This window comes from Periplaneta americana, chromosome 12, assembly GCF_040183065.1.
Source record: "Periplaneta americana isolate PAMFEO1 chromosome 12, P.americana_PAMFEO1_priV1, whole genome shotgun sequence".
NCBI classification, from domain to species: Eukaryota; Metazoa; Arthropoda; class Insecta; order Blattodea; family Blattidae; genus Periplaneta; species Periplaneta americana.
Window position 1 is genome coordinate 174,335,295 of NC_091128.1, and position 21,742 is coordinate 174,357,036.

The 21,742-nt window shown below is 36.4% G+C and overlaps 1 protein-coding gene across 2 annotated transcripts in view; it reads right to left on the bottom strand.

Annotated features, from left to right (window-relative positions):
- Phlpp (PH domain leucine-rich repeat protein phosphatase) overlaps positions 1 to 21,742 on the bottom strand; it is a 142,985-nt gene that overhangs the window by 90,220 nt on the left and 31,023 nt on the right. Inside the window, exon 1 of one of the 2 annotated variants that reach the window (XM_069842613.1) lies at positions 5,545 to 5,654. The exons of the other annotated variant lie outside the window; for it this stretch is intronic. Coding sequence (XP_069698714.1) covers positions 5,545 to 5,637 — 93 coding nt within the window. The 5' untranslated portion in view covers positions 5,638 to 5,654. Of the gene's footprint in view, positions 1 to 5,544; positions 5,655 to 21,742 lie in introns of those variants that run through there. 2 annotated transcript variants of the gene reach the window in all.

The following is a 21,742-nucleotide window of genomic DNA, read 5'->3' on the forward strand; positions in this document are numbered from 1 at the left end:
GTAAAAAAAAGTATGAGCAGCAGTTGTTCGCGTCATCAGATGATCTAACACTGAGCGATTTTACCCCATCTTTAGTGATTTTCCTCACGTTCCCCATTATAATACCTTGAAATAGGCCACGGTCGCCTCTTCCTTATTGACGGATGTGATCTCAGTGACACTGAAAGCATTGTTAAATTTAGCATTTGTAGCGCCAGCACGGGCGTTTACGGAACTACGCAAGGATCGCTAAGACAATGACTGTCATTTGTTTGTTGCGGTAGGTGCGACCTCGCGCGTGATTGTTGAACCTTCACGCAGCATTATGTCACTCAGCGTGTGGAACGCGAGTTTGTCAAATTAGCATTACGGCACAGAATTGAAGCTGAACACGGAGAGACCTGGTCAACCGTTAGTCAAGAAGATCGTCCAAGACGAGAGACTGTTTAATTGGTTACGTAGCTGACTGGCTGAATATGTGGTTGGATGATTAGTTGATTAGTTGCGCGAGTAAATGGTTGGTGTAATGGCTCTGCAGTTGATTGGCTGGTTTGTTTGTTTAATGAGTAGTTATTTCGTTGTTTGACTGGTTTATATGTTAGTTGGACCGTTTGTTTTAGTGTTTTGGCTGGTTGATAGATAATTATTATGTTGGAAAATGGTTTCGCTGGTTAGTTCATTGGTTTGCCCGTGTCTGGTGTGTTGATTAAGGTCGATTGTTTGGTTAATTTGATAATTGGTTGATAAATTGTTTGATAGAGTGACTGGTTGGTTAGTACCTGGTTGATTAGTTGTCTATATTGTCAGTGGTTGGTTGAATGATGGTTAGTTATTTGTTAAGCTAATTAGTTATTGTAGACCAGTCTTGCTTTATGGATCTGAAACCTGGGCAGTTGGCAGTGCCGACAATTGTAGTCTGAGTATATTTGAAAGAAAGGTTCTGAGGACGATATACGGACCAGTAAATGATGAGGGCAGTTGGAGGAAAAGATATAACTATGAATTATACCAACTTTTTAAAGAACCAAATGTTTGCAGAGAAATTAAAGATAGGAGAGTCAGGTGGCTGGGCCATATCTGTAGGAAGGATGAAAATGATCCTTGCAAGAAATTGACTCTCACTATACCTTTTGGCACCAGAAAAGTAGGGAGACCTCAGCTAAGATGGCTGGATGAAATGGAGAAGGATATAATAGCAGCAGGTGTGAAAGGATGGAAAACAAAGGTGTTAGATCGAAGGACATGGAGAAGCATCGTTGGGGCGGTCAGGGCTGGAACCCGGCTGTAGAACCAAAGAAGAAGAAGAATTAGTTATTGTTGGTTCATGGATTAATTGATGGGTGATTAATTTATTGGTTGGATGGTGTTCACGTATTCTATTGATTGTTGGATGATTTGTTCATTATTTGTTTGGTGATTGTATTGTTGATTGGTGGCTGACAGTATTTTTAGTGGTTAGTATGTGGTGCAACATTGCTTGGTAGATTTGATGTTTGGTGGTTGTGTAGTTGGTAGGTGGTTGGTTGGCTGGCAGAATTGCTAGTTGATTGGTGGGCTGGTAGTTTGTTGGCTGTAGGTGGTTTGGTAGGTAGATTGGTACTGTTGTTTGGTTGAGTGGCTGTTTGGTGAAACGTGTCTGTACCACAGTATACGTAAATGCAAGGTAACAGCATAAGAACGCATTTTTAAAGTCTAACCATGTCAATTGATGTACTAAGCTAGTACAATGTATCATGTAAAATTAGGAAGTAAAATGAACTCTTCCTGCACGCAGTTAAAGCAACCCTCAGAATAGAGTTTCTTGCAGGAAATATCCGTTTTGCTTCAAGGTACATATGTGGTGAGAGGGGGTGGCATAGCCTTTCACACGACTCTAAGCATGCCTAATTCCCTTCGAGGCTGTCGCCCCTTGAGAAAACATTTTATTTCTCAAAGAAGTAATTAAAGGGTCGAAAGGTTGTATCACATCCTGACCCAATATTATAAAAGAGGAGGGACATTGTATCCCTGTGTGATTTCTCCCTGGATCTTGTTTCAGGCAAGTCCACTTAAAATTGTAACATTTATACCAGAATAAAACATCTATCTATTGACTATTGATTCTTGTTACTGCTGTTCGTCGACGCCAGGACCTAAGGGTCCAACTCACGTGACTAAAAAGTAAAGACTGTTCTACACTACACCACAGCTGGATGGTCCGTTGTTTAGCTAGTTAATTTATTGGATCTGTGATAGGTTGGTTAGATAGTTAACTGATTGGTTGGTTTATTGCCTAACTATTCATTAGATGCTTGATAAGTTGGTTAGCAGGCCTAGTAGTTGGTGGATTGACTGGTTGTTTAATTAGATGGAGGTTGGTTTGTTTGCCTGGTTTTGCCTTGGCTTTTCGAGTATCAGACACAGAACGGATCCTTGCACTTAGGTTGGCTTTGGCCCTTTGTGCTTCCTGTATATGCGATGATTTTCCAAGTCGGGTAGGCGGTTTGGGTGGCGTTCATGAATCCAATGCTGACAGCCCCAACAGATCCAAGTCCCAATTTCGAACGAGAACCTAATAAACTCTAGAGCCAGGAGTTCTAAACCCTGCTGTTCGTTTGTGTTCAGCAGCTTCGTTTGTGCTTGTAGGAAGTGTTTAGTGCTGCGAAAACTGTGCAAATAAGTTTAGTGTAAGTGTTCGAAGTGTTTAAGCGTTTCATAAGTGCTAAAATTAGTTAAGATCTGTGTAAGCGTTATAAGTGTCACGTAAGCCTCTAGTACTAACTCCAACTGAGTGCTAAGGGTGGTTAATACTCCTTTTCATACGACTTAGTTCATGGGGGTCGCGGCTTTTAGCCGCCCACGAGCCATTCGCGCTTAATCAACGTTGTCTAGTAGTAATGTTAAGACTCAGTCGCTGTTAGTTATCGTGAACTAAATATTGCATGCGCCCAGACAAAATATTGTAGCCACGAAAATGAGATGTATGAAATAAGTTGTATGAAAAGCATTTGTTTGTTTGTTGTTTACCAACTGTCTGAAGACAGGTCTGAACATCACAAATGATACCAACAAGACATCATTCATGAGGCAACTAAGCCAGGAGTTAATAGGATAGGATGGTCAATTTCTTTCCCCTTCGATTGCATACATCTCTGATTAGCTACATATTACATTAATCTGACTTCAGTTGCATACAAACAATTGAAGAGTTCAGAGCCATAGTGGGCCAAGCGCCATTTATTAAAAACGGAGAAAGCAAGGGTTAAAGTTAAGCGAATACCATAGTTTAATGTACATTGATATATCATTTAGTTTTTTATATATAAATTGAGGGAAAGAAGGCAGAGGACGGACACTGGAAAGTTTTCTTTTCTCAATCGTACTATCAGGGACTGGAATGCTTTACCTGCAGACTTACTAAAGGCTTTACCAACAACCAAAAATGCATTTAAAAATAGGCTTAAGGACCTTACTAATAGACGGTAATTATACACAGTACTTAAAGGGTGTAAATGATATGTTGTTATTGAAGTGTTGTATCAGTGAAGAATTATGTTGTGTCAGTGAAGTGTGTTGTATCAGTGAAGAAGTATGTCGTGTCAGTGAAGTGTGCTGTGTAAGTGAAACGTGTTCCTGTCAGGGAAGCTTTATAGTTTATAGTGACAGTGCAAAGAATTTGAACAGTGAAATGTTTTTGAAGTGTTAGTGAAATCAGGATAGAATCAGTGAAATGTGTCGTAGTTCCAGTGCAGTGAGTGAGTTGACAGCGAAATGAGTGTAATGTTGAAAGGTACTTGTGCAGATATGAACATATACTCGTGGGTTTTAGTTCGATCTTAGTTTTAAGATACAAATTAGAATATGACATCATTCCAAAAATAATTACTTCAACCATTAAAGGGTCTGTGGCAATTCTGAAAAATCATTTATACGGAATATCATAATACCCCCCCCCCCTTTCTATTCGTTAGTGTGTGATTGTTACATATATATGTACAAATTTATTATTTCTTAAACTTAAGCTCCTAGTTCACATTTAAATTTGGCTCATCTATCTTACTGTAATCATTACTATTCTTATATGTGTGTTATTCTGTGTTTTTGGCAACCCAGGATGCCTGGGCAGACTATTTCTTGAAATAAATTATAAATTATATAATTAATAATTTTATTATTGTCATTATTGAGTGTAATTAGTTCCCACTGCCACCGGGTATATACCCATTGCAGTGTGAATAAATACACATACATACATACATAGTTTAACGTGCATACTTTATATTACTTGCTATATGTTTAATTAAGTTATAGTACTCACTTCATTTTAACCCTTGTTTTCTCCGTTTTTAATATATGGCGCTTGGCCCACTATGGCTCTGAACCCTTCAATTGTTCTTCCTCTGACACATATCAAAGCATTTATAGTGTTCTAAAGTGTTTTGTTTTGTATTTGTGTTGTGAGTCGTGTTCATATTTTTTTTTATATTTGCGTTGTTTTGTATTTGTGTTTTTGTCTTGTAGGCTATTATTGTTTTGTAATTATGTGTTTGATTTGTTCGTATTGACATATTATTATTATTATTATTATTATTATTATTATTATTATTATTATTATTATTGCATTTTTTTGTATTCTTTGTGATGTGTTTTGTATTTGTTATTTTTTTTACCTCTGATTGACTTTCTGGCAGATATGTACAGTCTTAAAATCAAGTTTTGTTGTACAGATACTTTAAGTCCAAGAAAGGAGGCAGTGCGCATGATCAGTCAAAACTTTTTTCTAAAGCCGTACATCTATTATCAGGCAGTACATCTCATTTGACAATGTGTGTCAGAGAAAGAACAATAATTGTTTGTATGCATCTGAAGTCTGATTAGTGTAATATGTAGCTAGTCAGCGATTTATGCAATGGAGGGGGAAAGGAACTGGCCAACCTACCCCATTATCTGCTGGCTTAGTTGTCTCATGAGTGATGCCTTATTGGTGTTACTTGTGAGGTTCCAACTAGTCTTCGGACTGCTGATTAAAAAATTAGTGTAAATTTTGTTTGTCCACTTTTGTTCTCTACCAACATTACCCCTGGGTAGCTGCTCAGTCATAATGTAATAATTCATTCATATCGGCATCGGGAAGCTATACTATCTACAATACTTCACTCCAGCCAGTTTTTAACTATTAAAGTTGATTTATGAAGTAAGGGGGAGGTGGAGAGTGTTGAAGGACTGATATAGGGAAACGGGAGTACACGAGGAAACCCTTTGCAACGTCTGATTTGCCCACTGCAAATTCCATCGTGACCTGACCGGGGATCGAATCAGGACAGCTTGGATGGAAGACTAGCGCTTTAATCTTTGAGCCACAGTCGCGGATTGCCTGGTAGATTATTGAGTTAATATGGTTTTATGATGACTACGTGGTTTGTTTCCAGCGCTGCTATCGTCATCTATGATGCCATCTCCCGACATGCTTTCATTTTCTCCATGGCGGCGAACCTTTGAGTGATCTTGAGGTTATCCTGGCTAGACACACGAAAACACACGGAATGGCAAAGAACTATCACTACACTGTGATGCTTTCACATTCACCTCGAGCGAGTCCTGCTCCAGGGTGCCGTCGTCGAGGCCCTCCTCTTCCTCCATGAGGGCCGCGCACAGCAGGGACTGCCCTGTCACGACCATCACTGCCACATGCTCTGCGCGCACTGACACGCGCCGCGACTGTCAACCGTCACGCCCGTCGCGCCGCGCACTTCCGTCTCCATGGCAGCAGTTTACAGTTCCCTCCGCACACCTGCACTTTTTTGCAATTTCTAGTAAAAATCTCGAGAAGATGCTTTTATAATTATGTATGGCTGTCTGCTGCACTCTTTCGATTGTTTTTGGAATATTCTTGAAAGTTTACTGTTAACATAATGGACACTGCATCGGTTTTGCAAAGGAGTAGTTTGAGTTCAATTTCCGGCGGGTACAAGTCGGAAGTTGTGACCAATAAAAACTGTGTTTCAGCAGGCTTCCTTGTTTCAGGCCATTTTCACAAGTGTCAAACGCTCCATCAATGTCATCATTGTCATTACTAGGGTTGTAATGTTGGGGACCGGGACGTGAGCTAGTACGAGGACATTGACTTGGTTCTGCTATCGATTGCGCGAATAACAAAGTTCACATAAACAAATCTGGACAGCTCTAAAAGTAAATATACGCTATATCGTATTACAAAGATATATATTTACGTACCTTTCGTTATGTGCAGAAGAATTATCATAGAATTATTAGTGGATTTGAGTTTCCTCCTTTCTTTTCTTGTGTTATAATGTCTCTCTCTCTCTCTCTCTCTCTCTCTCTCTTTAAGTTAGAATTTATAAAACAGTTATATTATCGGTTGTTCTGTATAGTTGTGAAACTTGACTCTGAGAGAGGAACATAGGTTAAGGGTGTTTGAGAATAAGGTGCTTAGGAAAATATTTGGGGCTAAGCGGGATGAAGTTATAGGAGAATGGAGAAAGTTACACAACGCAGAACTGCACGCATTGTATTCTTCACCTGACATAATTAGGAACATTAAATCCAGACGTTTGCGATGGGCAGGGCATGTAGCACGTATGGGCGAATTCAGAAATGCATATAGAGTGTTAGTTGGGAGACCGGAGGGAAAAAGACTTTTGGGGAGGCCGAGACGTAGATGGGAGGATAATATCAAAATGGATTTGAGGGAGGTAGGATATGATGATAGAGACTGGATTAATCTTGCACAGGATAGGGACCGATGGCGGGCTTATGTGAGGGCGGCAATGAACCTTCGGGTTCCTTAAAAGCCATTTGTAAGTAAGTAAGTAAATATATATATATATATATATATATATATATAATATCGCTTGTCACCTCGTATGTTTGTATTACATAATTTACTTCAAAACACTCTCCAAATTCCATTGCAAAAATATGGTCTTCATAATCTTTAACCTTCGGCATTATTATTCAGCTGGTACCTGTTTATGCATGCTAGAGTACTGACTGGTGAACGAATGGTTAGCTTGAAACCACCGTAACGTGCCCAATCGGTTCCCAACATTACAAACCTAGCCATTACCATGACCATCTCTTCCTCGGTGGTCTAGTGGTTAACCATTGGAAACGATGTTCGAGGGATTCAAACCGGGCTGAGGCCGAAATGTTTTTAAGGGTGATAGACTTCTGGATGACGGAATGGGTCATACGACCAAATTCTATGATAGTTTGATGATGATGATGATGATGATGATGATGATGATGATGATGATGATGATGGTGGTGGTGGTGGTGGTACAGTAAATAGTTGAAAAAAATGACAAAAAAAGTGAATGCTTTGATTCCAAAACCAGCTATTTCAATTTCAGTTATTTTACAGGGAGCTTTAAAATAAACGAGCCAATTTAAAAAAAAATACGTGTTTATTTTTATCTTATAGATATTTTTTACCATTCCATGTACCTAGTGTACTAGAAAACTTTATAGTTTATAAATTAAAATATATACAAGGTAGAAGGTTTTGGCCTGAGAAACATAAAATAGAAGGTTTTTGAAAAAAAATCATACTTTAAATATCATTTTCAGCGACAAATAACAGGAAATGGCAAAAAATAACTTTGCCATTGGATTCACACTGTATGATATATGTATATTTTGTTATTGGGTCAAAATCGGTTTTTAGAGAAAATTAGCAGGTTTTGGAATTAAAACAGTTGACATTTTGGAAGAACCATCTTATAACATTATTTTATACAGAGTGTAAACGGTATGGAATCAGAATACGTGGCGCGACAGCCCATGGAGGGCCATGGCCGACTGCTGGCCTCACGTCCACATGCCTCAACAGAGGTGAACGATCATCCAACCACAACAGAGGTATCGTGTAGTCCCACTCCCCAGCCGTTATAGCTGATTTTCGTAATCGGATTTCACTACCTATCGTAGCGTCCCGGTTGGGCACCGGTCCCATACACTGGTCGAAATTTCGTGAGAAAATTCCTTCCCCATGAGGACTCGAACCAGCGCGCATTCCGTAACGCAAGTCCAGGTATGCTCCTAACCGCGTAAAGCAACGTCAAGAATTAACTCAGCCCGAGCTCATCTCTTTTTAATTTGTAATAAATGCCGACTTTCCAGGGGGGGGGGGGGAGTAGGGTTGCCATACGTCTCGGAAAACTGGGAATGTCCCGTTTTTTAAATACATAAAATCTGTGCCGGCCCACAGCGTGTAATTTCAAGCAGCTAGCCGGCCAAAAATCAATTTTCACACCCTATCTTTAATGCTAAATTCTTACATAGACGTGTTTATAACACTCCAAAGCATACTATCCAAGTGTAGACAGATGCTTACATCTGTTAGGGGATCCTCACAACAGAGCGAAAGTTGCATGTCTGTGATAAGATCATTTACGCTGCAGAGGCAGGTGCAAAGTGGTGAAGTTAGTACAGTATTTTTTTCTAATGCAGAGTGTGGGTATATTATAAGAAGGTATGTACTTACATACAAGCTGATTTTCGTGACAAAAATTATTATCTTATTGTCTAGAATAAGTGTCTGGATAAACATGTGCAAAGAGTTTGAGTTTTACCTTATTATATGACTTCGAGTTGACTTTTAAAAGGTGTAGTCCTCTATCACCTCGATAAAATTTTGTAGAGATATTCATTATACTTTTCTGAATACGACGTCGTGATTTTTTTTTTCTGCAAACAGGTGCATACAGAGTAGCTATTAATTATTTTCAGACCCATGCGCTCCGTAATCCGGAGAGCTGTTTTCCAGATGTGGAACAAGAGCGAGAGAAAAGTGAAATTCTCAAATATAATTGAACATTTTGGTCTCAAAGATTACTCTGAAGATATTTTACAGTCAATAAAAAACTGAATTAAATTTCTATGCTCGAAAATTCGATTACGGTGGGAAAAATACAGCAGAAATGAGAAAAATGTCTTAAAATATTATATTTCAACCAAAATGCAAAGTCTGAAAATAAAATTTATAATACGTTGCCATCTACTACAGAATAATTCCAATTTGATTCTGCCAGTACAAGCATTCGAGGACGTCCACGTAAACTTTTCGGAGACTGAGCGAAAGATCAAAACGGAAAAAAAAAACTAGTCCACATTTTAAAGAAAAATCGCCAGAAGAAAAGCTTTCTGTTGCCCATATGAATTTCAGAACTTCTAGGAAAAGAGATGCGGCCAATATTGTAGGAAAGCTTTCACTTGCATTACTCCAACGTGCGACAAAATGGAAAAAAAAATCGTAAAAATTTATTTTGCAGGAACGACTAACAATTATCACCTAATAAGGATCTCGCTTTGATTACTGATCTACAGTTGACCTCAAATCAATATAAAGAATTAAGGGAAATACAAAATCTTGCAACAGTTAATTTAGATCCACCGTTTTACTTATTGCGAAACATTGAATGTAGGATAGGTTCAAGCATGTTGACATGATAAAACAAAGCAGTCGCAATAAAAACGATGCAAATACCGCAAGAAGATTTTTCAGGGAGGTTTCCGCTTTCGCATATATTACGGGAATAGATGGAAATCTAATAAGTCGTTTACACGTAATATATCAGAAACCTTTTTCTTGCGGTTTTACAATAGGGGAGACTGTTGTACCTTTAGCATAGTGTACCTTTGAACATTTTTTGTTTTTTTAATTTTTGCTGCTACCTAGAGGACTCAAACTGAAGTAGATTGTAGAGAAAGCCGCTAAGTAGCTCTAGTCGTAGTTTCAGTTTGATTTATTGCAAAGTGTGAGTTCCGTGGACAAAAGTAGTTTTTTAGTACCAAAAGTAAACATTTCGTTCATTGATGTATGTTTTCTAACACAAAACCAGAATGCATTTGTTAATATCTTTCAAGTACGGCGTGTTCCCTATCATCTGGTGAGTAACAAGATATTTTAATTTCCATGATTTATTTGACTCTCTAGTTTTCGGAGCCATATTTGTTTAAACGTGCACCCTCTTGTACCTTTGAACACAAAACATCTTGTACCATGGAACATGTTCCAAATTACACGATACTATCGGTTTTTGTTTTTCTTTTATTTTAAGGTCATGTCACGAAGTAAGTCTGGAATTAAAGAGGTCCCCAATTGATTCGGATGTCTTGAAGAAAGCTGCTGAAGCAGTTATTGCTTCTTCAGGAAATAAAATCTAAATCAGAGAAGCCTGCTCTGGTTTATGATTGCAAATACATTTTAAATATATTTGTCAGTTTTTACAGCTATATTCCCACCTATATTCCATGTGTTCCAACTTACAAGAGGGTATGTTCCAAGGTACATGATCCTGTTGTACCTTTGAACACATTACATATCTCTTCATTTTATTTTTTCCATCCTTAGTAGATCTGTAAAACAGGAAAATACATACAGGAAGTTGTAAAGGAATCTTCAGTAATTCTTTCAAGCATTTTTTCATTTAAAAAATTTCATTTCCCAAAATTAAAAAAGATAAAATGTGAAAAGTGTTTAAAGGTATAACAGTCTCCCCTACTGATGAACGGGCACTTCACATGTATGCAAGGGAGACAAGGGAATTATATTTATGCTTGCACAAATAGTATTATATGCCTACAATCCTTCACAAACTCTTGGCTCATGGACAGAAGGTCACAGGACACTATTATACTTACTGGCAAACTATCTGAGGAAGCCCAGGAAACGAGGAACAAATACTATATTATACTTTTCAGAGAAGTCTTCGCAAGAAAAACATCAAGAAAGACACAAATACCGATCTTTTACTCAGGCTACTTATTTCTTTGGACCCTTACATCACCAGCTTAAAGAAATTAAGAAGAGGAAATCGCGGTCGATTTCAATAGTAATGCTGCAGTTGTCTCCGAGCCTCCATTAGTCGGTGCTGTCGAAGGAGCAGTGGCGTAGCGTCAATGTAAGCTAAAAAGCTCAGCTTCCCCAGTTAATAATAATTTCATAATAAACCTGCAGTTTATGAACAAAATTATTTATTAATTTTAATAGAGTTTATATTTATGCGTTAAATATTGTGACGCGGCAGTTCAGGATGATTTGTGATGCAGCAGTAAACAAGAAGCCTGCACACACCAGCTTCCAAGCAGACTGGTTTCTTTCACTCATTCTTCTGTGTAACCCACCCCGCAGATTTTCCATGCCTTTCTACTAAACTACCCTGGTCGCAAGGCACGGAAAAAGCTAGCTTTTACATTGAAAGTTTCCGAGTTATCCCTTTCGTGAGGGTTTATTCAGTTGAAGTGTTAGTGTGCATTGTGGCTGATATAATAAATAATGAGTGAAATAACAGTTCCTGACACCAATTTACTTGAATTTTTTAGGACAATTCTATTATCAAGACTGACTTACGAACAAAAGTGCGATTTAAAAAACAAATGACCGTGTCTATTTGTTAGAGATAGGATGTGTAAACCGTGAAATCATATTTTACTACGTATCATTTGAGGTCATGCCTTATTGGTATTACTTACGAAGTTCCAACCAATCTTCGACTGCTGACTTGACACTGACTACTATTTATTTTAAGACTGTATTTTTGTAATACGTTTTCTCATATGTACATGAAAGACAACTTGAGTTAGCTTCCCCTGCTCAAAATTTCATGCTACGCCACTGCGAAGGAGAGACTAGCAGCGAGGATACAGATTCTGATGGGGAGGCATCTGACGTCCGAACGAGTAACATATGTAGCAATATTCCTTCGCCTTACGCTTTCAATTTTAAGTGCATTCTACATTATGAACACTAATTCCACATTATGAACATTAATTTATTTTTTTCACTCGAATCGAATTTTTTTACAATATTACTATTTTTATTTTCAGTAGAAATAGTTACTATTTTCATTTTCATTATTAAAAACTTATCCACTTCAATAATTGAAGGTACATACTAAATTTTATTAAAATTGAGCCATTAGTTTTCGAGAAATGGTTTTTGGCCGGCTAGACTCGCTAAATTACACACTGTGCGCCGTATAGTCGAAGACGCTCTAAAATCTCGGTTTATGTTAGATATAAAAATATATAACAAGTACGAAACTGTTATTTAAAAAACACCACGTGGTGGATGTAGCTGAATTTACACTAAATAATAGCAGAATTTTACTGTATTTGACAGATAGATGATGTAAAAAATTTCCACGTAATATGAGTCATGTCAGTGGATCAGTCCCATAAAATGGCGAGCAAATATTTGGACTCTATAGAAAAATAAAAATAATAGTATTTGATCATCTATATAGGCCTACAATTTAATTATTTTTGTTTGAATGAAATTAATTTATTGTATGTTAGGCGTGATCACACCTTCCTAACATACGTTACAGTTTCAATAGCCTATTTGTTCCGGTTTCCTTCAGTCAGGTTATGACAACCCCAGGTTGGGGGCAAGGCGCTTCGTGCCCCCTCAACTTTTACAGCCAGGGGCGTCGCCCCCCAATCCAATAAAATTAATAGAGGCGCCTCGTCTCTCCAAATAATTCGAATGTAGATTTTTCATGTTAATAGTTATGTTAGGTTATGGCAAAAGACAATTGAATTCATGTTAAGAAAAACAGACTAATGGCCAGTTTGTCCAAGTAATGTTTAATTTTGCTTAACGAATGTTACATTAACAATCTGTTTATTTTTAACGCTTTGTTAATGTATTTTCCATTTGTTCAACATAATTTTGTTTAAGATAACCAACACTTAACTATAACGTCTGTTAGCACTATTTTAACTACTCAACAGCAGTTGGTAATGATTCTACACATGTAAGACAATTTTTGATTGGCTAAAATTAATCTTTAAATTCTATATAATAGAGTGAGTCCTGAAACTTGCATAAAATGACAACTTGTTATAGTAGGCCACGCTCCATAAACAAACAGTTGACAAATGAAAGTTGTAGGTGACGTGCTGAATAATAATTACAAAGTAAGGTTATATTTCCTCATTGCTATTATGGATACGAAATACGAAAGAAATAAAATAACACTGATGTGTTTAAACAGTCCAAAGTATTTTTTAAATGTTATATTACCAGTCATATGCTAAACATTCCCTACAGAGAGACACAAAATATTAATTTCGCAACTTCTGTTCGAACAGCTGTGGAGACGTCGGCCATATTTAACTAACTGTTAAACGAGTTAACTGCCCGAAATCCTACATTTAAAATTAACAATCTGTTAACAATCTCTTAAACCAAACTGGTGTTGAAAACATACAATTTTATTAATTAACAAACTGTTTAGAGTTTAACAGTCGTTAAAGTTTCTAACAATACTTGGAAAAACCGGCCATAACAATCTTATTAATTTTATTGGCCTGTTAATTATTTAATGTTGTATTTATTTATGAGTTAAAAACCCAATTAATGATATTTGTTACCCAATGAAATAATAGTTGATTAAACTTAATTATTAACTGGGATTAATTATTAAAGTTATTTCATTGTTTGATATACATTTTCTGTTTTTGACATCAATTGTGCTAAATTCCCTTTTAAAATGAATAGTTTAAAAAAACTTAAGCTACATATAAAATCTTGACATTGTTCAGGCACAATATATTGGAATTTGTAGCGATTTCGTTGAAGTAACGTGCGACAAACTTCACTGCATTGTGCTGTTCTACACCTTTGCTCAAACAGTGTGCTCTGCGTGTGCAGAATTCATACTCGGAAAAAAAACTAGACGAAGCAGAATGGCTGTTAAGCTGGGAACATGGCTTGAACATAAGAGCGACCACTTTTTGGATCGTGCGGTATCCATGCTTGCTGGATCGTAGACCGGAAGCGCAGTGACGTTGCATCCGGCAGCGTTTTTGCACCTCGTTCGATGTTTTTGCGCCATCATCCTAAGATATGTTTCTTCATGTTGGCAGGATGTTCAGATACCAAGGCAATAACTCTAATAAGCACACAATAATAATAATAATAATAATAATAATAATAATAATAATAATAACAATAATAATATCAACAAACGATTAGGGAAAATACAGGAATTTTACTGGAAGCAAATAAAGAGATAGGTTTGGAAGTAAATCCCGAAAAGACAAAGTATATGATTATCTAAACATCGTCTCTTTTTTCACTCAGTTATTATTAGTATTATTATTCACTAATTTTATTATACTCTTTATGTGAGCTTTTTTCTTAAGTATTTTGTCTACAAAGTATGTGTATCTATGTAACGGAACTGTCCCCGAACACGAGATTTGCATGGGGTATTTTAATGTAACGTTTATATGTATATGTTATTATAAAATAAATAAATAAAATAAAAAAAAAATAAAAAAATTTCCCGTGACGAGAATATTATACGAAATGGAAATATAAAAATTGGAAATTTATCTTTTGGACAGGTGGAGAAGTTCAAATATCTGGGAGCAACAGTAACAAATATAAATGATACTCGGGAGGAAATTAAACACAGAATAAATATGGGAAATGCGTGTTATTATTCGGTTGAGAAGATTTTATCATCCAGTCTGCTGTCAAGAAATCTGAAAGTTAGAACAATAAAACAGTTATATTACCGGTTGTTCTTTATGGTTGTAAAACTTGGACTCTCACTTTCAGAGAGGAACAGAGATTAAGGGTGTTTGAGAATAAGGTGCTTAGGAAAATATTTGGGGTTAAGAGCGATGAAGTTACAGGAGAATGGAGAAAGTTACACAACACAGAACTGCACGCATTGTATTCTTCACCTGACATAATTAGGAACATTAAATCCAGACGTTTGAGATGGGCAGGGCATGTAGCACGTATGGGCGAATCCAGAGATGCATATAGAGTGTTAGTTGGGAGGCCGGAGGGAAAAAGACCTTTAAGAAGGCCGAGACGTAGATGAGAAGATAATATTAAAATGGATCTAAGGGAGGTGGGATATGATGATAGAGAATGGGTTAATCTTGCTCAGGATAGGGACCAATGGCGGGCTTATGTGAGGGCGGCAATGAACCTCCGGGTTCCTTAAAAGTAAGAACGTAAAATAATAATAATAATAATAATAATAATAATAATAATAATAATAATAGTAATTTGGACTTCTCCAGATGGATTGACACACACAACCAAATAGATCACATCTTGATAGATAAACGGAGACATATTAGTATAGTAGATATTCGAACTTTCAGGGGTGCAGACTGTAATTCTGACCATTATTTGGTGATTGGAGAATTAAGAGAAAGATTATCAGTAGCCAAGCGAGTAGAGCAACAAGTTAATATTACTAAATTCAATATTTTGAAATTAAAGGACGAGGAAGCTAAGCAAAATTATCAGGTCGAAATTTCGAATAGGTTTGCCACTTTAGAAAGTTCCGACGAAGTTGAGAAAGAATTAGATGTTAATAGCGTGTGGGAAAATATCAGAGATAGTATCAAAATTGCAGCTGAGCAGAGCATAGGTTATTATGAAACTAAGAAAAAGAAACCGTGGTTTGATGAAGATTGTTGCATGGTAGTAGAAAGAAGGAAACAGGCAAAATTGAAATTCTTACAGGATCCAGTTGAGGAGAAGAGAGATAATTATTTCAATGAAAGACGGGAAGCAAGTCGTACACTTAGGAATAAAAAGAGAGGTTACTTGAAGGAAAAACTGAATGAGGTAGAAACAAATAGTAAGAATAAAAACATTCGAGATTTATATAAGGGTATAAAGGAATTTAAGAACGGATATCAGCCAAGGGTAAACGTGATCAAGGATGAGAATGGTGACTTGCTTGCAGACTCTCCATCAATCCTAAACAGATGGAAAAACTATTTTGCGCAACTACTAAATGTACATAGGCCAAATAGAAATGATCGGGACGAAATTGAAATACAAACTGCTGAGCCATTTATACCCGAACCCACGCTTTCAGAGGTAGAAATTGCGATAGAAAATCTGAAAAAGTACAAGTCTCCAGGTATCGATCAAATTCCAGCAGAATTAATACAAGAGGGTGGGAGTGCATTATATAGCGAAATTTATAAACTTGTACTTGCTATTTGGGAAAAGGAAATTGTACCAGAACAATGGAAGGAGTCCATAATTGTACCTATTTTTAAAAAGGGGGACAAAACCAACTGTGGTAACTTTCGAGGAATATCACATTTGTTGACGTCGTACAAAATTTTGTCCAATATTCTTTTGAGAAGATTAACTCCGTACGTAGATGAAATTATTGGGGATCATCAGTGCGGTTTTCGGCGTAATAGATCGACTATTGATCAGATTTTTTGTATTCGACAGATAATGGAGAAAAAATGGGAGTATAAGGGTACAGTACATCAGTTATTCATAGATTTCAAAAAGGCTTATGATTCGGTTAAGAGGGAAGTATTATATGATATTCTTATTGAATTTGGTATTCCCAAGAAACTAGTTCGATTAATTAAAATGTGTCTCAGTGAAACATACAGCAGAGTCCGTATAGGTCAGTTTCTATCTGATGCTTTTCCAATTCACTGCGGGCTAAAGCAGGGAGATGCACTATCACCTTTACTTTTTAACTTCGCTCTAGAATATGCCATTAGGAAAGTTCAGGATAACAGAGAGGGTTTGGAATTGAACGGGTTACATCAGCTTCTTGTCTATGCGGATGACGTGAATATGTTAGGAGAAAATACACAAACGATTAGGGAAAACACGGAAATTTTACTTGAAGCAAGTAGAGCGATCGGTTTGGAAGTAAATCCCGAAAAGACAAAGTATATGATTATGTCTCGTGACCAGAATATTGTACGAAATGGAAATATAAAAATTGGAGATTTATCCTTCGAAGAGGTGGAAAAATTCAAATATCTTGGAGCAACAGTAACAAATATAAATGACACTCCGGAGGAAATTAAACACAGAATAAATATGGGAAATGCGTGTTATTATTCGGTTGAGAAGCTCTTATCATCCAGTCTGCTGTCCAAAAATCTGAAAGTTAGAATTTATAAAACAGTTATATTACCGGTTGTTCTGTATGGTTGTGAAACTTGGACTCTCACTTTGAGAGAGGAACATAGGTTAAGGGTGTTTGAGAATAAGGTGCTTAGGAAAATATTTGGGGTTAAGAGGGATGAAGTTACAGGAGAATGGAGAAAATTACACAACACAGAACTGCACGCATTGTATTCTTCACCTGACATAATTAGGAACATTAAATCCAGACGTTTGAGATGGGCAGGGCATATAGCACGTATGGGCGAATCCAGAAATGCATATAGAGTGTTAGTTGGGAGGCCGGAGGAAAAAAGACCTTTAGGAAGGCCGAGACGTAGATGAGAAGATAATATTAAAATGGATCTAAGGGAGGTGGGATATGATGATAGAGAATGGGTTAATCTTGCTCAGGATAGGGACCAATGGCGGGCTTATGTGAGGGCGGCAATGAACCTTCGGGTTCCTTAAAAGCCATTTGTAAGTAAGTTGTAAGTAAGTAATATATAATATATTATTATTATTATTATTATTATTATTATTATTATTATTATTATTATTATTATTATTATTATTATTATTATTGCATAAAAAGGAGCATCTTCTGCGGACCTCTGAAAAAACTAAGAAAGAGTAGTGAAGTGCTTTGTGTGGAGTGTGGAGTTGTTTGGAGCAGAAACATGGACAACGACGAACATTTGAAGTGTGGAGGATATGGAAGAGAGTGGAACATTTGAAATGAACAGACAACATAAGAATTGAAGCTGTGGAAGAAAGAGTGGGTAAAGGAAGAATAGTACTGAAAGTGATCAGGAAGAGCAAAAGGAATTGGCTGGGCTAGTGGCTAAGAAGAAACTGCCGAACAGACGAATGTTGGTGCTGCAAGATGTTGGCATCGTGCCTCTTTCTGTATTCTGTCCCTGCAGTCAGACGACAAGCTTCAGTAGCATGTCCTATTGTTCGCCGTCCTTCATGCATTTATCGTCAGAGATGTCTTTTTTGAACTTGTGTTCAGAATAGTTCTTTGTCCATTACACGCACAGCCATCGTTAATGGAGTGGTTTGGCTATATCATTTATTATTATTGTTATTATTATTATTATTATTATTATTATTATTCCTTTATTTTTTCATAATGTAGAAGCTTTATTTCAAACATTTCATTTTGCCGTGAATGAAGATGATTTACATGATGAATTTTGTCGTTCCAGAGATGCATTAAAATGTGCAGTCTTTATAGAAGGTCAATGTTTGGCGGAAATGGTTTCCAATGCTGACCTGGTTAAAGTAAAAAATATTAATATTGGAAATTTGGAAAAACTGATGAGCTTTGTTCTAAGCTTATCAGATAGTAATGCTGACAGAGAAAGAGAGAGAGATGATGTTTTCTCTTATGAACAGTAACTGGACAGATGTTTGAAACAGGAGAGCGACACATCTAATCAACTGAGAAATCACAAATCCTACTCAACTTCAATTATTTATTCATGCAGAGATTTTTTTTTAATTTCTAAAAAGATAAAGAAAGAAAAAAAAAGATTGAAAACCATTACGCGAGGCAAAATGTGACTCGAAATACTTTTAATTTAAACTTAACTGTCAAAGTGTATAGAGCAGTCATATCAACTGATGCCTATATGGCAAGCGCGCGCTTTAGAGCTCAGGAGAGCCTGAGCGCTTTACATCGGAAAGGAAAGAGACAGGCGAGAGAGGTAGTATATACCGCTTGGTCGAGCTATATACTGTACAGGGATGGCCAGCACTGATTCAATAGATAAAGGGATGAGAACTTATTAAAACTGTATCCATGGTAATTTTTAGATTTGCCTGAGAAGTATAAGTGCATTATAAGAATTTAAGTTTCAATTTTAATGCTCATTTTTCACGAGTTTCCTTTTTATTCAAAAGCAGTATTTTCTCAACTTTTTACAGAAAGGTGAAATTTTCAGATAATGTTTATTTAGTAGCCTTACAGGTACTGAAACAATGTTTTCGTAAATCTAATATATCGTAAATATGTATTACTGAAGATACGTATTGAAAATTTTTAAAATATTCGCATGGAAAATGTTTGTAAGGAAATGAATTAATAAAGAAACTACTGTTACATCATAAACAAGGATAATATGTGAAATGTGTTGCAAAAACGTCAGCTCTATTCCTTCAGCAGATTTAGAGAAAATAATGTAATATTCTGATGATAGGAAGTTGCGCACCAATATCACCTTAAAAGCATAATGCGATAAAGGTTTTGTTATGTAATATTAGTTACAGTTGGAACATATACCTAGGTAACTTTGCTTTGTACTGTAATATTGTTTTGATTAGTTTATTGATTACTTTTACAAGGCTAAAGATACCATAAATATTAATTCCAACTTATCATGTCATACTCAATCTCTTTCTTTGGGATATCACTTTCTTTATGAATGATATGTTTCATTCACTTAGTACAATATAGTTGTACTACTATGGAATTTATGTGAATATTCCTTCTTAATTCTTTGTTATGTTATTAACGTTTAAAACACAACAGCAATATAAGAAATTTGTGTTAGTACTGTTATTTTACAGGTAATATAGATAATATCAAACAGAAAGAAGCCATATAAAAATAACGACACAAAATTTCACGTTCCGTTTGAAATTTGTGCACCACTGTTTTCTTAATCCAACAGGCTGCTTTTCATATACATAATCCTTCCTCCTTCCATACTTAGCGCTTGATGCCCGCGCACGATGCCAAGGTCAGAAAAATGCGCTTGCTTTGACATCACTGCTGTAGAACGTTGGTAGAATGACTTTGTATTGTTGAGGGAACAGAAGAACTAGAAAATCCTCCATCCTTCAATAATGTCTACCTTTCCGCTCAATACCGGGAATCGAACTGAAGCCTAGGAATTCGTGGGCGTTGGATTTAGAATATAATGAAATGAGAGTAGCAGAGGGCGTCGCTTCCGGCAACCAATGAGTCAGACCTTGTCCTCGACATGACTGTGAAGTGAGTCTGATATAAGGACACACTCGCTATCCCCGATGCGCCAAGTGATATCCTTGGTACTCAGTGTTAAAAGTTCGTCAACCCGAGAGCCGCGGACAGCCCGGACGGTAACAGTACTCCATCTGAATGGCAAATTAGCAGAAAATGTCGACTTGCTCTAAATCGTCACTTAACGATTGCAGTAGTAAGAAATAAATCCGAACAGGGTGCACCGTTACTCGAAAGGATAGGGTATCGACATTCCGGGCTGAAGTTCAATAGATTTATGTCCTCCTTTTGGTACTCCAGTTTCTTCTTCCATAATTCTGCGTAATCAGTAAACCTCGGATTTTAGGTTAAATGCCTAATGTTTTCTGTAGACATAAACTAAAGTATATAAAATATGAATGTTTGAAACGAAATCAAAATTTGTTCTATGCTTTCCTCAGACATTGACCTGCCAATCATAAAATAACAGTGCGATTGATTGACTATCATAGGAGCTACGACGTGATATTCCGCTGCATACGCGAAATTTTGGTTTCCGCCAGCGCTGCGAATATTTCGCGTTGGTGTAGGGAGACCTTTTACTCTTAAAACTAAGGAAATCCAGGCAAAGGCATAAATCCCGAAAGTCAGTCATACAGAATATTACAACTGATTCGTGCTTACCATGATCAATACACGAACTTAATGAAGCCTTGTAAGACGACAACTAAAATGAACAACATTGCAAAATTCAAAGAAGAAGCAAACAAACTATTTGATAAATGCAGTTGCAAATGCAAAGAAGTTTAATACTGTAGGCCTAATTGTGATAAAGGCCTCCGTGTTCCAAAACAAGAAAGAATGTTTTACTAGAGCAAAGAACAGAAATAAAAATGATAATTGGACCTGTTGAGTTGTTACCATTCAGAAAGAAATGAAAAAGAAAACAAGAATAATCATTAATAATAATAATTTATTTATTTAATCTGGCAGAGCTAAGGCCAGTAGGCCTTCTCTTCCGCCCAGCCAGACTCTAATTCTAATAGAATACAATAATTGGTTACATAGTTATTACATTAATATCTAGACCATAAAACAACATGAAAGTAAATAATGAAAGTTGGATAAGTAATGTTAGGATGGCAATAATAAACATTGGTAAGAAATAATAATAATAATAATAATAATAATAATAATAATAATAATAATGATAATAATAATAATAATAATAATGAGAAAATTTAAATATTTATTGTGATATATATATATATATATATATATATATATATATATATATAACCATTAAACATTGAGAAACCTGAAACAGCTATTATTGTTAACAAGAATTGTTAGAAAAATATTTCGTTAGTCTATTCTTAAATTGGTTTGATGTCTGACAGTCCCTGACATTACTCGGTAGGGAATTCCAAAGCCGAAGAACAGCCACAGTGAAAGAAGTTGAATATGAGGATGTTCGGTGGGAGGGAATGGATAATATTGAGGAGTGTTGTGATCGTGTGTCTAGGTTATGATGGGTGGATAAATTTTGAAAACGAGACGCAAGATAGACAGGAGTGGAGAAATGCAATATGTGAAAGAGAAGGGAAAGACAGTGGATTTTTCTACGATCTTCTAGACGGAGCCAGGACAACATTTCGAGGGATGGTGTTACGTGATCAGCCCGGCGAATATTGCAGACGAAACGGACGCACATATTATGAACACGTGCCAACTAAAAAAAAATAAATAGGCTCAAATTCAATTTTATGTAAAATACTATATATTTCGTCCCATTGGATCCTCTCAAAAATACTGTATACTGCAACCCCAATTAAGATTCTTCCAAATAACGTTTAAATATGTGATTTTACAGCAATTCATTA